This window comes from Mchenga conophoros, linkage group LG1 (genome assembly GCF_057382185.1).
Source record: "Mchenga conophoros isolate Kocher_MC1m ecotype Shallow Benthic linkage group LG1, M_conophoros_male_GT1.1, whole genome shotgun sequence".
NCBI classification, from domain to species: Eukaryota; Metazoa; Chordata; class Actinopteri; order Cichliformes; family Cichlidae; genus Mchenga; species Mchenga conophoros.
The window spans coordinates 40,184,919-40,209,293 of record NC_140526.1 but is presented as its reverse complement, the minus strand read 5'-3'; the positions used below and the strand labels follow the sequence as shown (position 1 = coordinate 40,209,293).

Genomic DNA, 24,375 nt, shown 5'->3' with positions numbered 1-24,375 from the left:
TTTACATATTTTTGTATCAATCAAAAGGAAGCTGACACACGCAAGACTTTATCACAGGTGTAAGCGTCACAGCAGATGCTTTTGTGTCAAAGTAGCTGAAGATAAAACACAGAAAAACATGAAGGTGATTTTCCTGGCCTGGGATTTTATAAAAATATTCTGCAGTACATCAAAAACGAAAGAAAACCATTAATCAACATATGAACATCACCTCTGACATTACAGCGGTTTTATTAGAGACACGGTTAAGCGTTTTACATTTTGAATAATTTTAAAAAGTTTTAATTTGTTCAGTATTGAACAGCAGAAATGAGGTTTTCTTTTCGGAAGAATGTAAAAGGGAAAAAAACAGCGGCCGACAGCCTGTAAACAGCGGTAGACTTGTGCGTAACAAGCAAGCGAATAATGAAGAAAGGGAAACTGTTCTTGAAGTACAGAGAGAGGGAGAGAGAGCTGTGCATCGCGGTGGAAGCAAAACAGTAAAAGTCAGAGTGAATTCATGATGATGTTTATGTGAAGCGTTTGGATCTTCTTTTGCTGCTGGTTCGGTCAATATTGTTTGGAGAGAGATCAAACTAACAGCTTTAGAATCGGCTCATAAAGGGCGTGAACACACAGCGCGGACCCGCCGACAGATCAAAATCAGCGAGCTGTCGGCTTTCAGCCCCGACCGTGAGAAAGGCGACATCTCACTGATTCTGATCCGCGGGTCGCGCTGTGTGTTTAAGTCTATGTGCAGAAGCCGTGTTCCTGCTCTCATTTACTGTCTTAACTGTTTGGTGGTTCTTGAAATTTTGTGAGATGTCACCTGAGATTCTGGCATTTTGGGCAAAATAAATTTATATTAAAAAATCGATTCAGGATTTTAATGAATCGATTTTACGTTATCCAAGCCAGAATCGATTTTAATCGATGAATCGATTATAAAAACCCACCCCTAAGCCTGAGAGTCCAGAATCCAGAGCCTAAGATGACCCTTTTGTTTTGGTTGTTTGTAGTCAGATGTTTGACTTGTGTTTTCCATATATACTAAATAATTTCATCTTTAAAATTGTATCCCAGGAGAGGTATAATGTGTCATGCTTATTTGTTCCTGTTTTGTTTTTGGCCCATGAAGGTTTCTAAGTGCAATCCAGGCTCCTGGCTAATGTTATAATGCTTCTCCGTTCAGTGAAGGACTAACTGTTAATATTTTAAGATTTTTTTTAAGGCCACTGCAAAGTTTAGTGACCTTTTTATCAGCAAGTGATGTCAATGACAAACATTGCTCCTGATAATAATGAATCTGGTCTAAATGTTTGTTTTTTGTTGTGACCACTAGGATTGGGTCTCCCACCAGAATACCAGCCTTCACATCGAGAACTGCAAACTTCTGCGAAAGCAGTCAGTCTTTCTTCTCTGTACTTCGTGATTATGAACCGATATCTTTGGGGCAGCGCAACCATGGTTGTGCCGAAATGATGTCGGGGTTGTAATGCTAGGATAGCTTCCTAAGAACTGTTCATTTGTATTTTTTCATTTTTCTTTGTCATATTTGTTGCGTTCCTGTAAAGCACCTTAATGATTTATTGTTAAAAGGCTGAATACATTTCTAAGTTTTTGAATTAATGAACAATAATATATTTTTAAGGACATTCTACCTGGCAACATCTGACAAAAATGTACCTGTGTTTTTCCACAGATACCCAGAGTGGAACGGTGAAATAGCATCACCGCGAGGGTAAATATCTTCATTTGAAGTCATTTGGCGAATAAAAAAACATGCCAGCATTGGAGCCTTTCATTTTCTTTCATTTAACTGTGCTTTTCTTTTTAATGCACTTGTTAGTGCGTCAGGTGCCAAGCCCTCTCCCGCAACGTCTGCTAAGACTTCCCAGAAGAAAACCAGACATGAGAGTCGTTCCCGTTCCTGCAGCCCCCGCAGTCATCGTGACTCGGAGCAAAGCAGCGACAGGCGAAGAAGGCTTTCCCGCTCTTGCAGACCCCGCACTCATCGTGACTCGGAGCGTAGCAGGGACAGGCGAAGCAGCCATTCCCGCTCCGGCAGCCCACGTCGCCACCGTAAGTAAGTAAGTAAGTAAGTAAAATTTATTTATATAGCGCTTTTCACAGATAAAAATCACAAAGTGCTTTACAACACAGAAAATGGGAATATAAAACAATATAACAGTAAATAAAACAATGTAAAACAATAAAACTATAAAAACAGCATAAGAAGAAATTAATCAAATGCTTTTCTAAATAAAAATGTCTTCAGCTGTTTCTTAAAACAATCAATGGAGTCCGTGCAGCGAAGAGACAGTGGGAGAGAATTCCACAACCGTGGTGCCACAGTCTGAAAGGCCCGATCACCACGAGTTTTAAAACGAGTGCGTGGTACCACCAACAGTCTCTGATCTAATGACCTTAAAGCCCGAGAAGATGTATGTGATTTCAGCAGGTCAGATAAATATTGAGGAGCCTGACCATGCAGGGCCCTAAAGGTTAGAACTAAAATTTTAAACTGAAACCTAAAATTTACAGGCAACCAGTGAAGGGAGGCCAAGACTGGAGTGATATGCGATCTTCTCTTGGTGCCTGTTAAGAGACGTGCTGCAGCATTCTGCACAGTCTGAAGACGATTTAAGGCTGATTTGTTAAAACAAGTAAAAAGGCCGTTACAATAGTCTAAACGAGAAGAAATAAAAGCATGAATAATCATCTCAAGTTCAAGCTTTGATACCATTAGTCTGAGTTTAGAAATATTCCGTAAATGATAAAAACAGTTTCGGACCAGCTGCTTAGAATGCTGCTCGAGCGACATCGAGCTGTCAAATAAGACACCGAGATTTCTAAGGCTTGATTTTACGTAAGGGTCTAAGAAGCTGATATGCTGTCTAATTTCTGGGACCATATGGTCTGGAGCAATAATTAGAGTTTCTGTTTTATCAGAGTTTAGTTGGAGAAAATTGTCATATAACCATTTGTTGATTTCTGTCAGACAATTACTTAAATTAGACAATTTATAAAACTCAGACATTTTGAAGGAACAGTATAGTTGGATGTCGTCAGCATAGAGATGATAGGAGATATATTTATAGCGCTTAATAATCTGGCCTAGGGGAAATACATAAAGTAAAAAGAGAATTGGACCCAGGACAGATCCCTGAGGTACCCCACACGGCAAAACTGTTGATTCTGATGTGACATGATTCATGCAAACAGTAAAAGATCTCTCAGACAGATATGATATAAACCATTTTAAAACAACACCAGTAATCCCAAACAAGTTCTCGAGTCTGTTTATCATGATACTGTGATCTACAGTGTCAAAAGCAGAGCTGAGATCCAGCAGGACCAGCACTGTGTATTCTCCGTGACTTGCAGAATAGGAGGAACAGTCATTCCTGTTCTCAATTACGCAGCCGCCGAAGGGAGAGACACAGAAGCCAATCACGATCTCTGTACAGGTCCAGACGCAATCGCAGGTCTGTCCAACAAACATTTTGAGAACTAGGATCAATCAAGAAGATTTAGCTCTCCAGTGGATTGTTAAAGGGTGAAATATAACATATATATAAAAATATCAACTTGAAAAAACTTAATTGGTGGACAGCATTTACCTTTTGTATCCATGCTGGGTGTGTGCTTTGAGATGTTTCTGAGTTATTAAGTTCTTTGATCCATACTTTTTTCAGGTCCCGGTCTCATTCTGACTCCTCGTGGTATGACCGTCCTTCCTCTTCACGATATCGATCACGCTCAAGGTGCCGCGAGAGACGATCCTCACTGAGAAGAAGAGATGAGAAACGTTCATCACCGAGGAAAAGCTGGGAGAGGCGATCGTCGACTGAGAGGTCATCTCCGAGGCGAAAGAAGTCAAGCAGCTCAAAGATCTTGGCAAAGAAACTGCTGGAAACATCAGGTTTGAAAATTGCTTCATGTTTTATTTTTTTGTATGTACTCATTAGTTTTTCTAAGATCAAAGTTCTCCTCCCCCCTCACAACCTTAACTTTACTAATGTAAAGGATAAATAAAGACCAGTGCCACCAGAAATGTCAGCATAGTTTTTTCTACTATTATAAAACTTTCAGAAACGGTAGATGATTTTCGAGACTTGGCACCCACCAAAGTGTGAATCTCTTTTGCACCTGTGGTCTTTTAGCTCTCCAGTCCTTATCAAACCAGTCTGACCTGGAGACTGTCGTCAAAACTTTGGCTCCTGCCCTGCTGGCTGAGCTAGTCAAGATGAAGTCGTCCCCATCAACATCATCATCATCGTCCTCACGTTCTGCATCTCCAGAAACAACTAAAGGGACGCCTAGCACAGAGAAGACAGAGGTGACTTCATATTATGCCTTTTTTCATGAATGCACAGTTTTGGACAATTTATAATGTGATCAGTGACAGATGACGTGATTGTTGATGCCACACAACCAAGATTAAATCTTTCAACACAGATTTATACAAGCAGATAGTTTGAGTCAAGTTGTCATGATGAAATCTGCATTTGGTTTGTTCATAATTTTCTTCCCTGTGTTTCCACAGGCTGGCAAATCTTCCCCTCCGACCATGGTGAGGCTACAAGGGACTGTAAGTAGTCTCTGTCACAGTGATGTGATTTCTGCTATGGAGAAAACATTTTGAAAAACTAAGTCAGTTGTTTTGTTTAGGTCAAAATTACAGGTATGTACACTGAAATTTGTTCACTGTTCAGGGGCGGATCTAGAGAAATTTTCTTAGGGTGGCAAAGAAATCAAATAGGGTGGCAAAATCGAAGCCTTTTTATTTTTCAAACACATATGCAGGTGGTTACATATGGTTAGAATAATTCAAATGCAGTAAGTATGCACGTTTTTCATATAAATATAGTCTAGAACTTAATTATTGTCTGTAGCCCACATAATTACACACTTTAGTTACATAAAACATGTGAGTTTCTGTATAGCCTGTATAATAAATAAATATGTAGCCCAACAAGTATAAAATCCAGACACACTGTTAGAAAACAGTCACATTGTTACAGCTTAAATGACACAAAATGTCAGAAATCTGCACTGTCATGAACAACAATTTAAACCTAATTTTTCATGATTTGTTGGATGAACCCACTGAGGTCTGAAATACAATCGGCCATTTTTGACTCCTTTTGAGTTTACGTTTGTATTTCACCCTCAGATTGTTTCATTTTATTTTGTTCCCCTTGCCTTGTTTGGTGTCATTCTTTTCAGCTCAACTGAATTTAGTTGTTTTTTTCACTGACATACTGCATTAGTATTACTGATCTGAAACCACACAAAGAACGTAAAATCCTAGTAGTATGTTTTTACTGTAAAAAAAAAACACCACAGTATATTTTTATAACTTGAAATGCAAATATAAATTGTACATTTTGTAAACATATACAACTATTTATCTAAAAATGCAGCCGATACACCTGCCGTTTTTTGTTTTTTTTCATTTTGTATAAGAATTTAAAAATATTACTACAACTAAAATGAGAGAACAATTAGGTGTCGCACTAAGATGCCCCACAAACTATGTGTGCCAGTAAAAAAAAAGTTTGTCCACCAAAAGACAGAACAGCACAGGGACAAACCTGCAGGCCTGATAACAGCAGCTGTATCACTCCGCTGGTTTTCTACTTAGTGACAGTGTTTACATTGCAAATGTGCCTTTGTGACATTCATTAGTGCCCTCACTGACACACAAAACAAAACGACTACACAACAGAACTACACAAGACAACACACTAAGTAAACACTCCACACTAAACGTCACAAATCTCCCACATCTAAAAACTCTCTCTCTCACTTGCTTGCTCTGTCTCGCTGCCGTTACCGTCACTCCTAAAACGTTTCCCTCTTCCTAAACAATCAAATCCCACGCGTTGACTGTTTTTTTAATTGGTCGACATGGTACATTTAGGAAGGTGGTGGCTTTTTTTCTTTCTTTACTGTTTTCGTGCTGTCCTTACAAAACGCTTAAAACACACACACACAAAAACGTGACGACAGTATTTAGAACAAAGCGTGGCTTATATATATTATCATAACTCTGGATTTACTGGCCTGTAATTAAAATTTAAAAACTTTGAAGTCCGAATTTTCAATGTGGGCTGAAATAGAAACTCAGCGTGGCTGCAGCTTGTTGCTGTGTCAGCTTACATCAGTCATGTGATTTGGAGGTGCAGCGTGTCCGTGGACCACAGAGGGTTAATAACACTCACCTTCCTTCCATTTCCAGAGTGTAACATCCACCCACCTGTGTAAAAAGCGAAATTCCCATGGTGTTGTTCAGAATGTGCTCTGGCACAATCATAAGCATCGCTTGCTACTGAAAACAAGAAAAAAGCCGGTCCTGCTATGGGCTGAACCATTTGTTAATGGTGGAGGGGGGAACACTATGCAATATTTTCAGTTTTAGCATTTATATTCACTGTTGACTGTAACTACGTTCAAACTGTTAATGCTGTCTTATTTTAATAAACAACACTGTCATATGCAAAACTGGGGTGGCACTTGGGGTGGCAAGGGATCATTTTAGGGTGGCACTTGCCACCCCATGCCACCCTTCTAGATCCGCCCCTGTCACTGTTATAGATGGATGAGTTCATTGACCTACTTGTGAATCGAGAGAAAGTTCCTCTCCTGTTTGTCTCCTGGTTTGCTTCTGCAATCTAAGATAGATATTTATGCACCGTAGCTACAATTCTCTATAAATATACTGTCCGTTCACGGTTGTAGTCCTGCATTCATTATGCGGTTTAAAGTCAGTTGGTTATCCTTACATTTCTTCTACAGTCTCGCACCCCTCAAATTCATAGTTACTTTGGATTATACTGAGCTTTTATATAGTCATCCCCATGTCAGGAAGCTTCCGCTCAAGTCTAATGCTATGAAAGCATACACACTGTACTTTGTTTTTATTTTGCTGTGTTGCATTATGCATTTTTTAAATCTATATATACACATTGCACTGAAAACATCCTTGGAATCGCACTGGTTGCTTGCAAGTTGCCACAGTTGCTTGTGGTTTGCATGGAAGACTCCAACTTGTCTGTAAATACTTGTAAGCTCATGACAAGTGCTCATGTATGATTCTTAGTGTGAATGTAGTAACTTAACAGTTTTGGTAGTAATACAAACTAATGTATGTTCGTTGTGTGTGTGTTTGTAAGGAAGCTGCGGTGGCACCTAAAAATACAGCCAAGGCTACGGAGGCTCAAGTAGGTGTAAATGTAGAAAAATGTTAAAAATTCACTAGGGATGTCGCAATACCAGAGATTTTGTAGTCAGTATAGACACCAATAGAATTGCACCATTCTTGGTTACCAATTTAGTATTGTAATAAAACAATTATCTCATGTACTAACACATACTAAAACTCCTTTATTGAAAAGCTAGTTTAACATGTTCAAATTATATGCACAGTCAACCAGGACATGGTGGTTTTGAGTGCTTAAAAAGGTTTTTCCTTCCCAAGTTTGACATGTGCAATAGTGCTGTTTACACATTGCCTTTTGGGAATCAGTTATCACTGTTTATGGATCCACCTTAAATGAAAAGTACTTTCATAGCTGACTCTTACTGCCTTTTTTGTCAGTGAGTCAAGGTAGAGCTGCACTACGTGAAACAAAGAAAGAAAAAAAGAAGTAAAGGAAAATTAGCATCAGAAACATTTTGTAATAGGTACCTGATTGTGTTCATAGTTGTAGACAGTGCTCAAAGTGAGGTTTATAAGTTAATGTTTGCATTTTTCAGATTTCTGTCTGGAATTTCTTCCATTGCAATTGTGAACTGATCCTGAAATTCTTTTCGTTTGCACAGCTTGTTTCGCTTGATTACAAGGTGCTGTTAATAAGCAACCTGCCAGAGTATCACGATGGCTGTTACGCAGAGGAGGACATCGCCGGTCTGCTCACTCGACACCGATTTGAGTATTACGACGACACGATCTACGTTATACCACAGGCACGCATGGTAAGCACCAGTTTGCATTGGGCTGGGTTATGACCTTCATTTTAATGGCGCTCTAAATCTCTTTTCTAAGACGACCTAACTAACATTTAGTTAGTTAATACATATTTTGTGAGTGCCTGTCTTCATGGTTATTCAGTAAAAATCAGTGTTTGGTTGTTTGTTTTTCCTTCAGGCTTTTGCCCTCATGCCGACAGCAGTGGCAGCTAAAAGCATCGTGCTAGCATCAGAAAATCACGATTTTATTCTCAGTGGTTCTAAACTTCGACTGCAGGTTGAGAAGGGCAACATTTTAATGACGCCGGTAAGCACTGTGTGTAGATAATGCAATCTACTGTTGTGACAGATGTTATTACAATTATTTGAAAATATTTGTTTCTGCTTGTTTATTTAAAGTGTGATTATAAATGTAAAAAATATTTCTTTTTGTAGAAAAAAATACCTTTAAGCTGAAATAAATCGAACCGAATCCGAAGTGATGTAATGATTTTGAACTGTTTTTTTTCTTTCAGCTTGAGTTTTATAAGTCTCTGATGAAACGGCTATGCTATGTAAGTAACGCACATATCTCAGAAACAAAGACTGCACTCGAATACCTTTAGATTTATTGGTCAGAGTATAAAGTCATAACTGGAAGCACTCACATCCAAGTCAAAACACCTTGAAAAATGGGGACATACCCGTTTTTTCAGATATTCACACAGGGCTAGGAAAGGTTTGGAGAACTCTTTTCCTGGAATAGATTAAATCCTCATTTAAAAATGCATTTTGTATTTTTTTTAAACATTTGTTTAACGATTTGAAACTTGTGCAAAAAATTAGGAAATTGGGAACGAGCCAAATGCGTTTTCCACGGCACTGTGTGTACATTAGTTTAAATACTTTTTCAACCAGTGTTATCAAAAACAGCGAGAGCTGCAATTATAAATTGTTTGGAAAATGAAGATAGCTGCCAGGGTGCATACCTGCTGTGTGAATATAAGTGCAAACTTATGGCCTTGATCTTGGAGCTGTAGTATAAGAATGTTTGGAATGTCATACTGTTTGTGGGGTTGTTGTTTTTTCACGTTAACCCGGTTTTCTCGAAGCAGCAAGTGACTGACAATGGAGCACGATTAATCTACATCAGGAACATCTCGCCAGGCGAGTCCCGGCATCTCAGAGAAGCTTTGAAAAAAATGGATTGTGTAAGAAACTACCTGCCTCTTCTCAACAAGGTATAAACACACTCATAAATGCCAACAAGTGCATGTGTTAGAAGTCTGTGAAAGGCTGTGTGAGATATGTGCTTGTGTAAGTGTAATCTTAACCATACAGAAAAATTGACAGATTAACCGCTTGCACACCAAACTAAAGGACGTGCACCAACCTTCATAAATCCATCCTTCAAAAGAGATAATGTGTCTAGATTTGGATGCTACTTATCTTGAGGAAAGCACAACTGCAAAACTATAGCGATAGTAAAGAGAGACTGCCGATAAGCTGCTCGCTGAGCAATTCTTCATATGCTCATGCGCACTAGTATTTATCACATTACAGCATTAGTGCAGGGGTCATGTTGAGCATGGCTCCAGTGCATCATTGAGCCAGGATTTCTGACTCTTGAATCCAGTGAACTCCACAATAAAGCTGTACTTAGTTCACTCTTTCCACGTGTGCTTAGCACTTGTTTTCTAACATTTACAATGTGAAGGTAAAATGTTCAGAATACATTTTCTTTCTTGTGTTTCAGGTGTTTATCGAATTTCAGTCTCTTCGTGATGCTGATCGCCTTGGCGTTTGGTACAGCCTTCTAAAACGGCCCACCGGCCACAAATTGTCAAGGCTGAAAATACCACAGTGTGGATGTACCTCACTGCGTAAGTGTTTTTTAAATGGGATTTTAAACAAATATGATTTAAACGGAAACAAAAAGATGGGTTAAGTTAATGGAAGGTCATCTGGTAAGACCTTTCTTTCGCTTTCTGTTTGTGAAACACTCATGAATAGATTTTTCGGGTCTCCCCTGGGCTGTGGATAAAGTGCAGACAAAACTGCTGATTTATTGTTGTTCACAATCAATCATTGTGACACATTCCCTCAACTTTTATCCACTAACACTGTGATTCTGGTTCCCACAAATCCTTTGATGCTCATTTGCCTTATTATCTCTCTGACCTCTTTTCTGGCCCCTCCAGAAATCTTTGCTCCATCAGTGGTCAATTTCCTTCTGCTTGTCTCTGCCCCAGACACATGAGCCAGAGCCATTACTTAAACTGCACTTTTTCAGTCTGGCATTTGATCTAACCCACTAATCGTTGTTTTTCTGATGTCTATGATACCTTGGGTATCTGTAAAGGTGCTTAAAGTTCAAATAAAAGTCAAAACATTGATATTACTGGATCATTGTAAACATTAAAAACCTGTTTTGCACCACTCGTTTTTCCTTTTCTTTCCCCCACAAAACTTTTAACAAAACTTATTTTTGCTTGTGCAGCACCAAGATTGCCAGACAAAGCTTTGCCAGACAGCGAGGTTGCTGTTGATGGTGCAACTGTCCCAACAGAAGATATTACCATCCCACAACGCAGCACTTCACCATATTGGATCACAATGACAACTAGTCCCTTTGTGTTCCCCACTGTCTCTCCTTGGTTCACAATCCCAGGTGAGAGAAACAGCTGGAAACTAAAATTAACCTCCAGATATAAAGTGTTGACTGTTACTAACTGTGTCTGTTTTACACTTCTAGAGTATTTAACTGTCAGTGAACCTGATGACATTGAGGTGAGTGCATCTTATAAACCCAGGTTTCATGTGTTAAACAGGAATCCTTGAGTAAATACCAAGAGGTGTCCATTTTTCCAAATACTCACCTCAAAAACCACATTTCTTTTTTTCTGCTAAACTTGGTTTCATTTTGTCTTCTCTATGTGCTCAGTAATAATAATATATTTTTTAAAAAGTACCGCAAAGTTTCTCTTCGAATAAACTTTGGTTCTTGAACCTTGTGTCTTGCAGAAAGCCCAATCTCAAGGTTCTACGTTCTCCACCATCATGTTGACCGGTTTGCCAGAAGGAAACTACAGACAGGAGGATGTCACCAAGCTGGTGTGGCGTTACGTCCCTGATCAGACTGTTCAGACTCTGTACTACAAAATAATCGTTTTATCACTGCAGAGGAGGGTGAGGAGTAGACCCAGCAGGCTGATACAGAGAAATTTGCATTTGCAAATTGAATTCAATTTAATGATTGATATTGAATGTTTCCTCTGCATCATTTTTCCCCTCCAGGCCTTTGTGTTTTTTAACAGCTGGGATGCGTGCTGCGATTTCGCCAGGGATTACCTCAAAAATCCAGTTACTGTTGGAGAGTGGACGCTCAGAATCCACATTGTTTTACAAGACATGCTTCCTGGTACAAGTGAGGTATGAAAATGGAGCAATCGGGGGCTGTTAAATCGGGGGCATGCTCCTGTTTCACTCAAACTATTCAGATCCCAATCAAAACAGATTTCTCCTCTAAGGAGTGAGCACAGCATCATCCTTCTCTGGGCTAATATTACTAGAATGAGAATACTCAGAGTACTTTATTGATCCCTGGGGGAAATATATTGGTTACAGTACAAACAATAACACAGACAGATACAAGAAGTAAGGAATAGCACAATATATACAATATATACATACATATAAGTCACTCATTGATAAATATCTGAATAAGAAATGGAAAAACTAAAAATATGCATGAATTTCAAATCAACTATTTATTGTTACTTCGTCTGTATTTGTTCTAGTGATGGGATTTCCGGCTCTTTTTAGAGATCCGGCTCTTTCGGTTCGGCTCACTAAAAAGAGCCGGCTCTTTCGGCTCCGAACCGGCTCTTCAGGTTGTTTTGTTGCTTTAATTAATTTATTATTAACAATAATATAAAATTATGCACAAAAGGAATTACTAACGTAAAAACAAGTGGTTTTATTTATATATGTTTATATATAAATATATGCGGTGGCCCCTAGAGACAAAACACGTACAAACTCCAAAACACATTTCTAGCATGAACTGAACTTCCAAAGCAGAGCTACTAGATCACTTAAATTACACAATTGAAAGCATGTGTGTATTGTTTGTGTATTTATACACAGGCACTCATATATATATTCAAATAATTTAAAAAAAAAGTTCATTTACCTGTTATTACCACACACCAAATCCGGTCGTTGGTACTTGCTGGCTTGTGTAGCCACAAGATAACAAAGGCTCAACACTGCGCCCAGCATCCTGGAGCACTTCTGTTGTCTTTTGTACGTGTTTTGAGTTTTTATGTGCTTCTGTTTTTATATGCTTCTGAGTTTTTACGTGCTTCGGAGTTTGTACGTGTTTTTACATGTTTTGGAGTTTTTACGTGTTTTGGAGTTTGTACGTGTTTTTACGTGTTTTGGAGTTTGTACATGCTTCAGAGTTCGTACGTGATTTGAAGTTTGTATGTGCTTTGTCTCTAGGGGCCACCGTAAATATACTTTTATTTATTCACTCCACATAAAATGTAATAAATAAATCATATAATACAAAAATCAACTATTCACATTTCAACTTTTAACTATTTAAATTTTCAGCTTTTTCCTTTTACAAATTTAAAGTGAAAACAACACAAAACACTGCAAACCACAACACAATTAAATATAAATTATAATATGAAAACTAAAAGAACATGCATATTCTCTGTCATATGGACCTGCATGAATAAACTTTCTCAATCCTTTATCATCTGCAACCGAAAATAGTTGTGGATGATTACTATACCTTTCTAATGTTGTTGTCCCTGCCTCTCTTTCTCTCTCTCTGGCTCTGTTCCTGTGCTACTGAGTGTAACTACCGCCCCTCCCCCCTCTGCCCAGCGTAAAGCACAAGGCCCGCGTGCAGAGTGAAGCGGGAAAAAAGTGCGAGAGAGAGGCTGAGAGAAAGAAAAAAAAAAAAAAAAAGCAGCAGGCTCGGGTCTCCCTGATCTTAACGCTGGTTGTTTTTCAGCATGTTCCAGAGTCGGAGTCTCTGGAGGACCGGCTGCTGAGTGTGGAGGTCTCCGAGGTGAATGTGGACCTTGTCATGATGATCATGGAAGTGGTGGCGTCCATCGCTGCTTTTGTCAGATTCTTGCCGCTTGCCAACAGGGTACGATTTCATAAACACGTGCAACTGTTTTATGTTTTACAGAAGGCTGCAAGGCTTGTCATGGTGTCTGCTGTTCTTTTCATATTGAGAAACATTTTAAATGAGTCTGAAGGAGACTTTGTGGTTTTTTAACACGAGTTGAGCAAGTTTAAATATTCCATGTACAGACAGTCCCTGCGGTAGGCAATCTGAATTACACATGCCTTTGCAAACACTGGTGAAGAAGGACTGCCTGAAATGCACCAAGTTCTCAACCAAGTAGTAATCTTATGACCTGTTCAGCCTTTTGTCCTGGCCCATCGAGCAGGAGAGATCCCTGCAGTTTGAGGCAGCGCTAAGTTATTCTTTTAGTGTTTCTTGCTCAGTGGTTTTATTGTTCAATCAAAACTTTGCAAAAGTATAGAAATATGTTTGCACTTATTTCCCATTTGCAAGTTTAAAACTCCAAGATTTTTTTTTCTTTGCCTTGTACTATCGTACAGGGCAGTAAAGAAACTCGCCAGGACAAATTCTTTATCGCCCTGTACAATACAAATCGTGCCTGTAGCACACCCATTGAGTACCACTGTGTTGCTCAAATATCCGTTCTGTTCTCTCAGATATGCATTGAGATGGCCGAACCTGGTGGATTAACACAGGTGATGGAGAGCAAAGTCACCAAGGACTATTTATCTGCTTGGTAAGTGTGTCCCACGATCAGAAGTGAGAAAAAGAGGAAATTTATTTTACACTGTGTTTCTTCATTTTCTTTAAAGTGTCTTCATGTCTGTCTGACCTTGTGCTTCTTTCTCTCCTCTTCATAGCAGTAAAGCTGGACGTATTGAGTCGTGAGTATCTTTCTTTTTCAGCTTTAGTGGCAGAGTCAAATATACCATACGCTCCTCAAGGTCGTCTGTAGTAAACAGTTCCCAAAGATGCAAAAAGAGCAGCATGTGATTTAGATATAAGCAACTCTAGATTAGGAATTTGAAATGGAATTTCTTATTTCACATGAACATTTTGTGACAACAAACCTCTTTTCGTGGTAACCTACTGGCATCTTTGCTTTCAAATTCAGTTTGAAGAGCCTGAAACAGCGTCTGCAAGACTCTGGTGACAACCTCAAAATGAAAACCAAGAAGACCGCAGAATCGACTGATGCAGTGACCAAAGGTGACTGCCAGGCGGAGAGCCAGAGGACCGAGGAGGAAGCAGGGACCCAGCCCGATGCTGCAGCCGCCCCTGCTGGACAGCAGCCAGAGCCCAAGTGTCCTGATGACGAGACACAGGAGGGAGAGGAGAATGATGGATGGAGCATGGCCGACATTAAAGGTACAAAGAGCTGCTTTAAATCAGCAAAATACACCGCTCTGACAGCCAAAACACAGTAAAGTGAATATAAAAAGACAAGTTGTGATATTTTGTGGCTCTGATCTCATATTTGTGCTCCTCACTGTGCTACAGACATTCAGCCTGGTGGTAGTAATATATTTTATATATGTGGTGTTTAAGAAATGCTCCGTTGGTGCGATGACTATGTCCCACACCATCACCAGCCTGAGATTTTGATACAAGGCAGGATGGATCCAAGATTTCTGACCCTACCATCCTAATGTCACAGCAGAAACTGAGATTCAACAGACCAGGCAGCGTTTTTATTTTACAGCGTTGCTGAGCCTGTGTGAATTGTACCCTCAGTTTTGCGTTCTTAGCTTAGAGAAGTCGAACCCAGTGTGGTCTTCTGCTGCTGTAGCTCATCTGCTTCAGTGTTGGATGTGCTGTGCGTTCAGAGATGCTCTTGTGCATTGTAATAAGTGGTTGTTTGGCTTGCTCTGGCCTTCCGGTCAGCGTGAAGCAGTTATTTCATTCTCCTCTAAACTCAAAAATGCATTTCCTCCAGGGAACTGCCACTCACTGGATATTTTCTGTTTCAGACGGTTTTATGTAAACCCTAGAGATGCTTCTGTGGGAAAATCCCAGCACATCAGCAGTTTTTGAAATGCTAAGCTCAGCAAACATGCCACGTTTAAGTGACTTAAATTATTTTTCTTCTTCATTCTGATGCTCAGTTTGAATTTCAGCAGGTCACCTGACCATGTCTACATACCTAAATCACTAAGTTGCTGCCATGTGATTGGCTGATTAGAGAGTCGCATTAATGAGCAGTCAAACAGGTGTACCTAATAAAGTGGCCGATGAACGTTTCAGCTTTTCAAGTAAATCGAAATCATTTGTTCAATTATTATTGAGTTATAATTGAATGTTTAAATATGTTATAAACCCAGTGGCTCCTGTAGCAGATTCGTTGATGATTAACGTGTCGCTCTTTTCATTTTCAGTTGTGGCTAAACGCAGGAGGGAGCTTGTCGGAGCTGAGGCAAAGCCATCTCGCTCTCAGTCTCCGTGTGTTGTAGCAGATTTCAGACTGCCTCAGTTCAACCCTAACAGCCCCATCGGTCAGACACACACACTCTAAATTCAAATGTGTTGTTAATACTTGTCTAATCTTCCTGTTTCTGCTTCTCTGCAGGTCAGGAGTTTGTGGTCCCTAAATCAGGATTTTTCTGTAACATCTGCTCTGTTTTCTGCCTGAATGAGAAGACCGCCAAGGAACTCCACTGCTGCAGCCAGAAACACTACGACAACCTGCAGGTACACACGCACATACATATACACGATTCAGCACACAAAATCACACTGTTGGCCTAACGATGTTTGTTTTCTCACTTTTCCCTTTTTTTAGAAATATTATGAGGAACGTCGACAAAGAGCTACAAAAGCTTTGTCTCAGACGTCTCCAGGCTCCGTTTCTGACTGATGGACCTGATCTACTGTATTTTTAACACATAACTGTGCAGAGTGTATATATATGTGTGTCCTGGATGACTGTGGATATGTTTGCGGTTTTGTGATTTGTTTCTTATTTCCTGTTTTACTTTGAAAGTTCATGTCTTATGTCAGTGTGTTCAGTTTTACCTCTCCCCTGTCTCGTTAGCCTGATTTCTCCCAGCTGTGTCTCCCTCCCTCCCGCCCATTCCCTAATTACTCCCCTGTGTATTTAAGCCCTGTGTTTTCCTGGGCTCCCTGTCGCGTCGTACCTTCAACCTGCTGTGTGTTTGTAATGTCCAGTCCTCCAGCACCTCGCTTTAGAGTCTTGTTTTCCTTTTGTAAGTTTTATTTTGTCAGTCATTCTTCCAGCAATAAAGCTGCGTTTTCAGTTTATTCCCGTCTCCAAGAGTCCTGCATTTTTGCGTCCACCGCTTCTGCTCGCCTGCCACACAGCCAACCATGACAATAGCAGAATCTAGTATAACATGGAAACACCTACCTGAAACACAGACTTTATGTATTTTAAGTACTTGAGTAAATGTTCCCACTACTATCTGCACTCACTTCTGAAGATATTTAGACTAGTGAGAGAACTCTGAGCTCCTCCGCTTCATGTGAGATTCACTTTCCACTGTTTCCTTTCTTTCTTTCTTTTTTTTTAAATCCCTTTCCATTGCATTAATGTCTTGAAATACCAGGAAACCAAGCATCTGCCTCTCGAGACTTTTGACTCAAAAGGCAATAAAAACCAAAACAAATGTAAAAAAATGAATACAGGGAAAAATTCCATTTTCACAAATGTCAAAAGATTTTTTAATTAAAATTAATCTTTTTTTCCTATTAAAAAGTTGTAAAAATGAGTCCAAGGCCATGATGCCATAGCAGAGGATGTACTTCCTGAGGGAGCTGAAGAAATTCAACCTGCCAACACGGGCGATGATGCAATTCTACACTGCAATCATCGAGTCCATCCTCAACTCCATCACCGTGTGGTACGCTGGAGCCACTATCAGGGACAGTGGCGGTCCTAGCCTGTTTGGCGCCACGGGCGAACACTCTCTCTGCCCAATGGTGTGCTTGGTTATCCTTTCATGAGTTATTTACAAGTTTCTCTTTGTTCACAGCCATTGATATGTCGAAGAGGTTAACATCTTAGGAGCGGATCGAAATTGTGTTGATATCTGGTGAACGCAGTAACCGGGTCATTGCAGCAGATTTCAATGCAAGACACCCTACGAGACCACCCATCTCCCATGCTACAGTCAGCAAACTGCTCGCTAAGTTTTGTGAAACTGCTTCAGTGTTTATTTTGCGAAGCAGCAGGCGCACCTCGCAAACGGAGGGCGCCCTTACTCCCAGCAAATGGGCGATAGAAAACCGATCGGTGCCTGTACCATTCCCAATATGCGCCGGCTGATGTCGGGGCAGCATGAGTACGAGCAATTTTTTTTTTTTTTTTTTTCGCCGATGCCCGTGATGCCGCCCCCCACCACGATGCCGCCCCGGGCAACCGTTGTGCGCTCTGCTGAGAAGGTGATTGGCTGCAAACTCCCATCTCTGCAGGACCTGTACACCTCCAGGACACTGGGGCGTGCAGCTCAGATCACAGCTGACCCTTCTCACCCTGGACACAGTCTGTTTCTGTTAAGAAAAAAATATACCATCTCAAAAGAAACACAACTCAAACATGCACACAACAAGACAACAAAGCCTGTTCCCCTACAGCACAGCAGATTTCAACATAAGCCACAGCACTATAACCCAGCTCAGTGTATTCATCAGCAGAAATATCTTATTTTAATAGTTTTTAAATAGAGTGTTTGACAGCTTCGCGTGTCATTTTTCTACAATGCCAATCCGATTACTCATATCATGTGAGGATGAAGACAGCACTGCTTGATAAGATTGTCAAGGTGTGCTGTGTTTTGGTGAATATGTGCCCCAGTGTGGTTGTCAAACCAGGGCCAAATGTAACTTGCTCTTGTTGAATATTCATAAAACTGCTGTGTTGCATGTACAGTTCATTGTAAACAATTGTACTTTGTGTGGCATGAGTGTAAGGTAATAAAGGGTAATAAGAGAGATGTAGAGCGGGCGGAGGACTTGGCTGGAAAAGGCAAAAAGGAAACGCGAGTGCGCTTCCCCGCCCCCCGCGCAGGGCCGTGGCATTGAGTTCGTGGGGGGTTCGAACTGGCGGAGTTCTGTAGCAGGGTGCTCCGCCACATGTCATGCGCCAAACGGCCGGCCGAGCCCATATGGAAAAGATATATATAAATCTTATAAAGTTTGTATCTGTCTTGTGTGAAACTTGTATGAAAAGCATATAAGTGTGAAAACAGATATACGATCCCTTGAAAAATTATATAATGAAACTTGTATGTTTTGGATACTTACTAAAACAATGTATGAAAGTAATGCGAAAGTGGCCACTTTCATGAGTAAATCATGTAAGCCTTATATGATTTACTTTCATGAGTAATCACATATAAGTTTTTACTATTTCTTTTCTGTATGGGAGTGAATGCTTAAAAAAAAGCACATTTATCATTTCTTCTTCAGACACCTTTTTTTCCCCATTGTTTTTACAAACTACACATTAAGCTTCTTCTGCAATAACACACTAATTACACATGCAAACCTACCTATTTCTTTCTTCATTGGAAACAATTACACTTTATGGAAAGTGCTTTCAATAAAACACAAAACAAAAGTACCTTTTCTTTTACATTTTTTATTCAACATCTCTTCACATGTACTTAGCAAGAGTCACTACACAGCGTTAAAAAATCCTACTTAGTGTAGTGAGGAAGGCCAAAAGCAAAGAGAGCGTATGAAGGAAGTGGTGAAAGGCAAAGGCATGAGTGTAAGCCTCATTGGGATTTTCGGCTAATAAAAGGTAATGAGAGAGATGTAGAGCAGGCGGAGTACGGTGGCCCCTAGAGACAAAGCACGTACAAACTCCAAAACACTTACAAAATCCAAAACACGTGCAAAATCCAAAACACATGCAAGCTCCAAAACACTTACAAAATAAAAAACACATGCAAAAGACAAAACACGTAGAAAATATAAAAAACATGCAAAATCCAAAACACGTACAAAATACAAAACACGTGCAAACTCCAAAGCACTTACAAAATCCAAAACACGTGCAAACTCCAAAACACTTACAAAATAAAAAACACATGCAAAAGACAAAACACGTACAAAATACAAAACACATGCAAAATACAAAACAAGTACAAAATACAAAACACATGCAAAATACAAAACACGTACAAAATACAAAACACGTACAATATACAAAACACGTGCAAAATACAAAACACGTGCAAACTCCAAAACACTTACAAAATACAAAACACATGCAAAATACAAAACACGTACAAAATACAAAACACGTACAAAATAGTGATGGGATTTCCGGCTCTTTTTAGAGATCCGGCTCTTTCGGTTCGGCTCACTAAAAAGAGCCGGCTCTTTCGGCTCCGAACCGGCTCTTCAGGTTGTTTTGTTGCTTTAATTAATTTATTATTAACAATAATATAAAATTATGCACAAAAAGAATTACTAACGTAAAACAAAGTGGTTTTATTTATATACCGGTATGTTTATATATAAATATATGCGGTGGCCCCTAGAGACAAAACACGTACAAACTCCGAAAAACATTTTTAGCATGAACTGAACTTCCAAAGCAGAGCTACTAGATCACTTAAATTACACAATTGAAAGCATGTGTGTATTGTTTGTGTATTTATACACAGGCACTCATATATATTCAAATAATTTAAAAAAAAGTTCATTTACCTGTTACTACCACACACCAAATCCGGTTGTTGGTACTTGCTGGCTTGTGTAGCCACAAGATACCAAAAGCTCCACACTGCGCCCAGCATCCTGGAGCACTTCTGTTGTCTTTTGTACGTGTTTTGAGTTTTTATGTGCTTCTGAGTTTTTACATGCTTCGGAGTTTGTACATGTTTTGGAGTTTGCACATGCATCAGAGTTCGTACGTGATTTGAAGTTTGTATGTGCTTTGTCTTTAGGGGCCACCGTAAATATACTTTTATTTATTCAGTCCACATAAAATGTAATAAATAAATCATATAATACAAAAATCAACTATTCACATTTCAACTTTTAACTATTTAAATTTTCAGCTTTTTCCTTTTACAAATTTAAAGTGAAAACAACACAAAACACTGCAAACCACAACCCAATTAAATATAAATTAAAATATCAAAACTAAAAGAACATGCATATTCTCTGTCATATGGGCCTGGATGAATAAACTTTCTGAATCCTTTATCATCTGCAACCGAATATAGTTGTGGATGATTACTATACCTTTCTAATGTCACGTTTTTGTCCCTGGCTCTCTTTGTCTCTCTCTCCATCTGGCTCTGTTCCTGCTACTGAGTGTAACTACCGCCCCTCCCCCCTCTGCCCAGCGTAAAGCACAAGGCTCACGTGCAGGCGAGAGAGAGGGTGAGAGAAAGAAAAAGAAAAAAAACCCCACGTGACGGCTCGCGATAAGGAGCCGGCTCGCGTCGTTCACGTCAAAGAGTCGGCTCTAAGAGCCATTTCGTTCGCGAACGACCCATCACTAGTACAAAATACAAAACACGTACAAAATACAAAACGCGTGCAAAATCCAAAACACGTACAAAATACAAAACACGTGCAAACTCCAAAACACATGCAAAATACAAAACACGTACAAAATACAAAACGCGTGCAAAATCCAAAACACGTACAAAATACAAAACACGTGCAAACTCCAAGACACATGCAAAATACAAAACACATGCAAAATACAAAACACGTGCAAAATACAAAACACATGCAAAATACAAAACACGTACAAAATACAAAACACGTGCAAAATCCAAAACACGTGCAAAATCCAAAACACGTGCAAACCCCAAAACGCGCGCAAACCCCAAAACACGCGCAAACTCCAAAACACAACGGAAGTGCTCCAGGACGCTAGGGGCAGTGTTGAGCTTTTGTTACCTAGTAACTACACAAGCCAGGAAGTACCAATGACCGGATTTGGGGTCTGCAGCCTTAAAGGCCGCATTTTAAGGCTGATTATGTCACAGCGACACGACAAAGACTGTCCCAATTCAAAGGCTGCTCGAAATGCGGCCCTCAAATGTGTCCTTAATTTCCCTGAATTTTAAGGATGGGTCTGTGTAGCCTTCATGGCCCAACATATCCCAGACTTCATAGCGCGGCGGTGGTTTGGATAATTTTGCCGAAAAAAAACGGCGGAAGCGGAGCGGACGAAGAGTAAACTTCCAGAAGTAAGTACTGAATATTATGTCACTTATTTATGCGCAAATGTTTTTATAATGAAGAACATTAAAACATTACTGTTGGCAACATGTCGGGAAAGTTATGTGACATTAGCGACGTTTGTACTAACTTGGTTTTAAAGCCTTCACTTCAAAATATTCGCCGTTCAATAGCTGACTTTAATCTTACAGAGAATGTGATGATTTTATGCGTAATTAAAGTCAGTCATGTCAGTCAGCTGACGGTTCACTCCTTAAGCTGAAAGAAAGATGCTTTAATCACAGGAGTCACACATGTGTCCACTGTACCATCTGGGAACTCTTCTTGTTTAGCACTCGTAATGACACAAACACTAAATCCTCCTTCTCTGGTGCTGTTTTGTAGCAGTGTGTACACCTGAGACTGTCACCTGTCTGCAGGCCCGGCCCTAACCAATCTGGTGCCCTAGGCAAGATTTTAGGTGGCGCCCCCCTACATCGGCAGTGTAGTGTATGTACTCACAAGAAACCGAATAGCTTTGTCTTTGACCTTTTTTTTTTTACTTAAAGAAAGCAAATTCACAATCAGAATAATTAACAAGATAAAAAAAGATATGAATAAATAAATGAATACAAAAAATAAAAAATGAATATATGAAATACAATAAATTTTACATACATAAACACAATAAAACGTGTCAACAAGTTGGATAAAATAAATTAAAAATACAATATAAATAAGGCAACAGGAAGACCGCTTGATGCTGCTGCATCATGGCTGGGTTGTGCTGCTGATGCTGCATCACTGGTGGGTTGTGCTGCTGAAGTGGAGGCAGCAGCGGTAGATGTGGTAGATGGCCCAGGGGTGGGATTTAGAAACTTCAACAGTGCATCTGAAGAGAGGAGTATGTGACACCACTGAGTATTAAAGTCTAATAATAAAAACATATGATTCCAGGAATAAAATGAAATGATATAATATAAATGAAAAACCAAAGAGATATATGTATGATGTTAACTGATATGCAAATTAGATTAGATTCAATTTATTGTCATCATTACAGTGAAATGCTGAATAGCAGAATGCAAAGTAACAGTATAATATCATATGAGAATGTTATGTTATGATTATCTTTGACCGAATCACAGCAGTGCTCATATTAAAAAACAGCATTCCCTCTCATGTGATATTGCTTAATTAACATTAATGATGTGCACTTTAACAACTAGGCTTACAACTATAATATATACAGGGGTGGAAAAGTGACTATTACCTGCAGGGTAAACGTTAGCTAACCAGAAGGCAATAACAATGTAAACAAAAAACACCTGCTTAAAAGATGAATACAAATGAGGAATGGTGGGAAAGATGGGAGTACTGTAATTATTTATTTTCCATAACAATTTAGCCCCCTCCACAATATTAACTGATGTTAAAACAGTTAACTAGCTATTTATTGATTAGCAATTAGCGAATCATGTAACATTAGCTTAATCCTAAAAATTTAGGTTACTATCACATTCAGACAAATAATTTCATGTAGGCTAACGTTACCTACCTCTGTCTTTTTCTCGTTTCTCCTCCTCTTCTTCTCTCTTTTTTCTTCCCTGGGCACCTGACAGTTTTGGCCTTTTTGACATCTTGTGTTGATTTTTTGATGTGGTGACGTCCAAAAGGAACCATGATACGGGAAGGGAGGGGGCGCACCGTGCGGGGAGGGGGGGCATAATGTTGTAACAAATAATGTTTCTATTAAATAAGCTTTACTTTGCATTTTAATTAACGTGGGATTATTTTTTGTATTTAGAAATAATAGTACCAACTTTTTTTTTTTTTTTCAACATTTATGGCACTGGCGTGGCGCCCCCTGATGGACGGCGCCCTTAGCATTTGCCTATACGGCCTATGCCACGGGCCGGCCCTGCCTGTCTGTCCTGCACTCTCTCTCTGTTTCTTTCTCTCTGATTGTGGAATAAAAGTATGAACATGTATTTATAAGTCACACTTGTGTTTGAATCCTGCAGCTTATCACACATTTGATTTCTATGTGTGACACCTGCAAGTGTCCAGAGTGAGGACAGACTGAGGGACCCACTGCTGCACATCATCTGTGAGGCTTTGCACCCCTGATGATCCACCAGGACAATCTCAGCAGTATGTGAGGAAGAGGAGGAGGAAGAGCCAGCAGCAGCTGACAGATGGAGAGAATAGACAGACTGTTCCCTGTTTGTGAAGGACTGCTAGAAAAGTTTAAAATAACTAATTGTCTGTCCTGAATCAGTCTTATTAGGTAATGTTCAAATAATTTTATCATTCCAGTGTTTCCAGTGTGGGAGAAAGTACTCAGGGCCTTCAGGTTACACACTATGAAAGGCAGCAACAAGTTTAATGTTCAGAAACCTAAAGTCTGTATCAGCAGCAGAATGGAGCTAAAAATAAATGTTTGTTTCAGTTCTATGAAGCTTTGAGTATTTTGGATCAGTAGCACTGCTGTGTTTGTTGCATCATATTGCTGTAATTGTTTATATGCTTTATATATTCTGAGCTAAGTTGATCTATAGTGTTACATCATATTCTATAAGGATGTTATGTGTTTGTATACTTTCTGCCCAGTTTGACCCATTTAGCAGACGTCAGCCTGTTTAAAGCTCTGATATCTATTCTGTATGACTTAAAGCAGTTATGACATGGTCTGATTTTCTCACCCAATAAAGGAATATTTCATGTATCAGTCTACTCTTCATTTTATCAGAAACATATATATACTATTATATATTGTACATATATTTATTAGTTTCAGATGTAGCCATTCTTGTATTTTGCTTGTTTACATTATTGTATTTTGCACAACTCTGTTGCTTGTGAAGCTCGCACACAAGAATTTCACTCACATGTGCTGTACCAATGTACCTGCACATGTGATGTGACAATAAAAGTGATTTGATTTGAAACAGCTCACAGCTTGTACATTTTCTTTTTACACATGTATGTAAGCATTTGAGCCAAATTTAGTAATGCCAACATACTGAAGGAACAACATTTGTCTCTTATATATGATACACCTATGCACTGTCAATATACATTTTGAACCAGCTGCAGATGTCAGAGTAACAACTGACTGACCCCCACATAAAGTGCGTTACAGTTAGGGTTGCCAACTCCCTGAAAAATAAATA

General features: G+C 39.5%; 2 protein-coding genes across 2 annotated transcripts; both read left to right on the top strand.

Annotated features, from left to right (window-relative positions):
* The first annotated feature begins 1,111 nt into the window (after positions 1-1,111).
* LOC146583838 (uncharacterized) lies at positions 1,112-11,249 on the top strand. Its single transcript, XM_085267656.1, has 16 exons — positions 1,112-1,117; positions 1,322-1,383; positions 1,682-1,720; positions 1,829-2,065; positions 3,678-3,904; positions 4,146-4,321; positions 4,529-4,573; positions 7,810-7,962; positions 8,135-8,263; positions 8,472-8,510; positions 9,051-9,176; positions 9,692-9,818; positions 10,436-10,606; positions 10,691-10,725; positions 10,960-11,131; positions 11,233-11,249. Exons 1-16 carry the CDS (start codon positions 1,112-1,114, stop codon positions 11,247-11,249), a joined length of 1,761 nt encoding a protein of 586 aa, XP_085123782.1.
* LOC146583837 (uncharacterized) lies at positions 11,241-16,233 on the top strand. The gene is made up of 8 exons (XM_085278231.1): positions 11,241-11,367; positions 12,968-13,108; positions 13,708-13,787; positions 13,912-13,935; positions 14,166-14,419; positions 15,427-15,543; positions 15,618-15,739; positions 15,831-16,233. The coding sequence occupies exons 1-8, from the start codon at positions 11,347-11,349 to the stop codon at positions 15,903-15,905; spliced, it is 834 nt and encodes a 277-aa protein (XP_085134357.1). The 5' UTR covers positions 11,241-11,346; the 3' UTR covers positions 15,906-16,233.
* Positions 16,234-24,375: the final 8,142 nt, after the last annotated feature.

Excerpts from the sequence above, each read along its gene's own strand:
- LOC146583837 (XM_085278231.1), top strand. The coding sequence starts at position 11,347 with ATGCTTCCTGGTACAAGTGAG. Across the intron at positions 11,368-12,967 it reads TGCTTCCTGGTACAAGTGAG|CATGTTCCAGAGTCGGAGTC; the intron begins GTATGAAAATGG and ends GTTGTTTTTCAG. Across the intron at positions 15,544-15,617 it reads CAACCCTAACAGCCCCATCG|GTCAGGAGTTTGTGGTCCCT; the intron begins GTCAGACACACA and ends GCTTCTCTGCAG.
- LOC146583838 (XM_085267656.1), top strand. Across the intron at positions 1,721-1,828 it reads GAAATAGCATCACCGCGAGG|TGCGTCAGGTGCCAAGCCCT; the intron begins GTAAATATCTTC and ends TGCACTTGTTAG. Across the intron at positions 3,905-4,145 it reads GAAACTGCTGGAAACATCAG|CTCTCCAGTCCTTATCAAAC; the intron begins GTTTGAAAATTG and ends GTGGTCTTTTAG.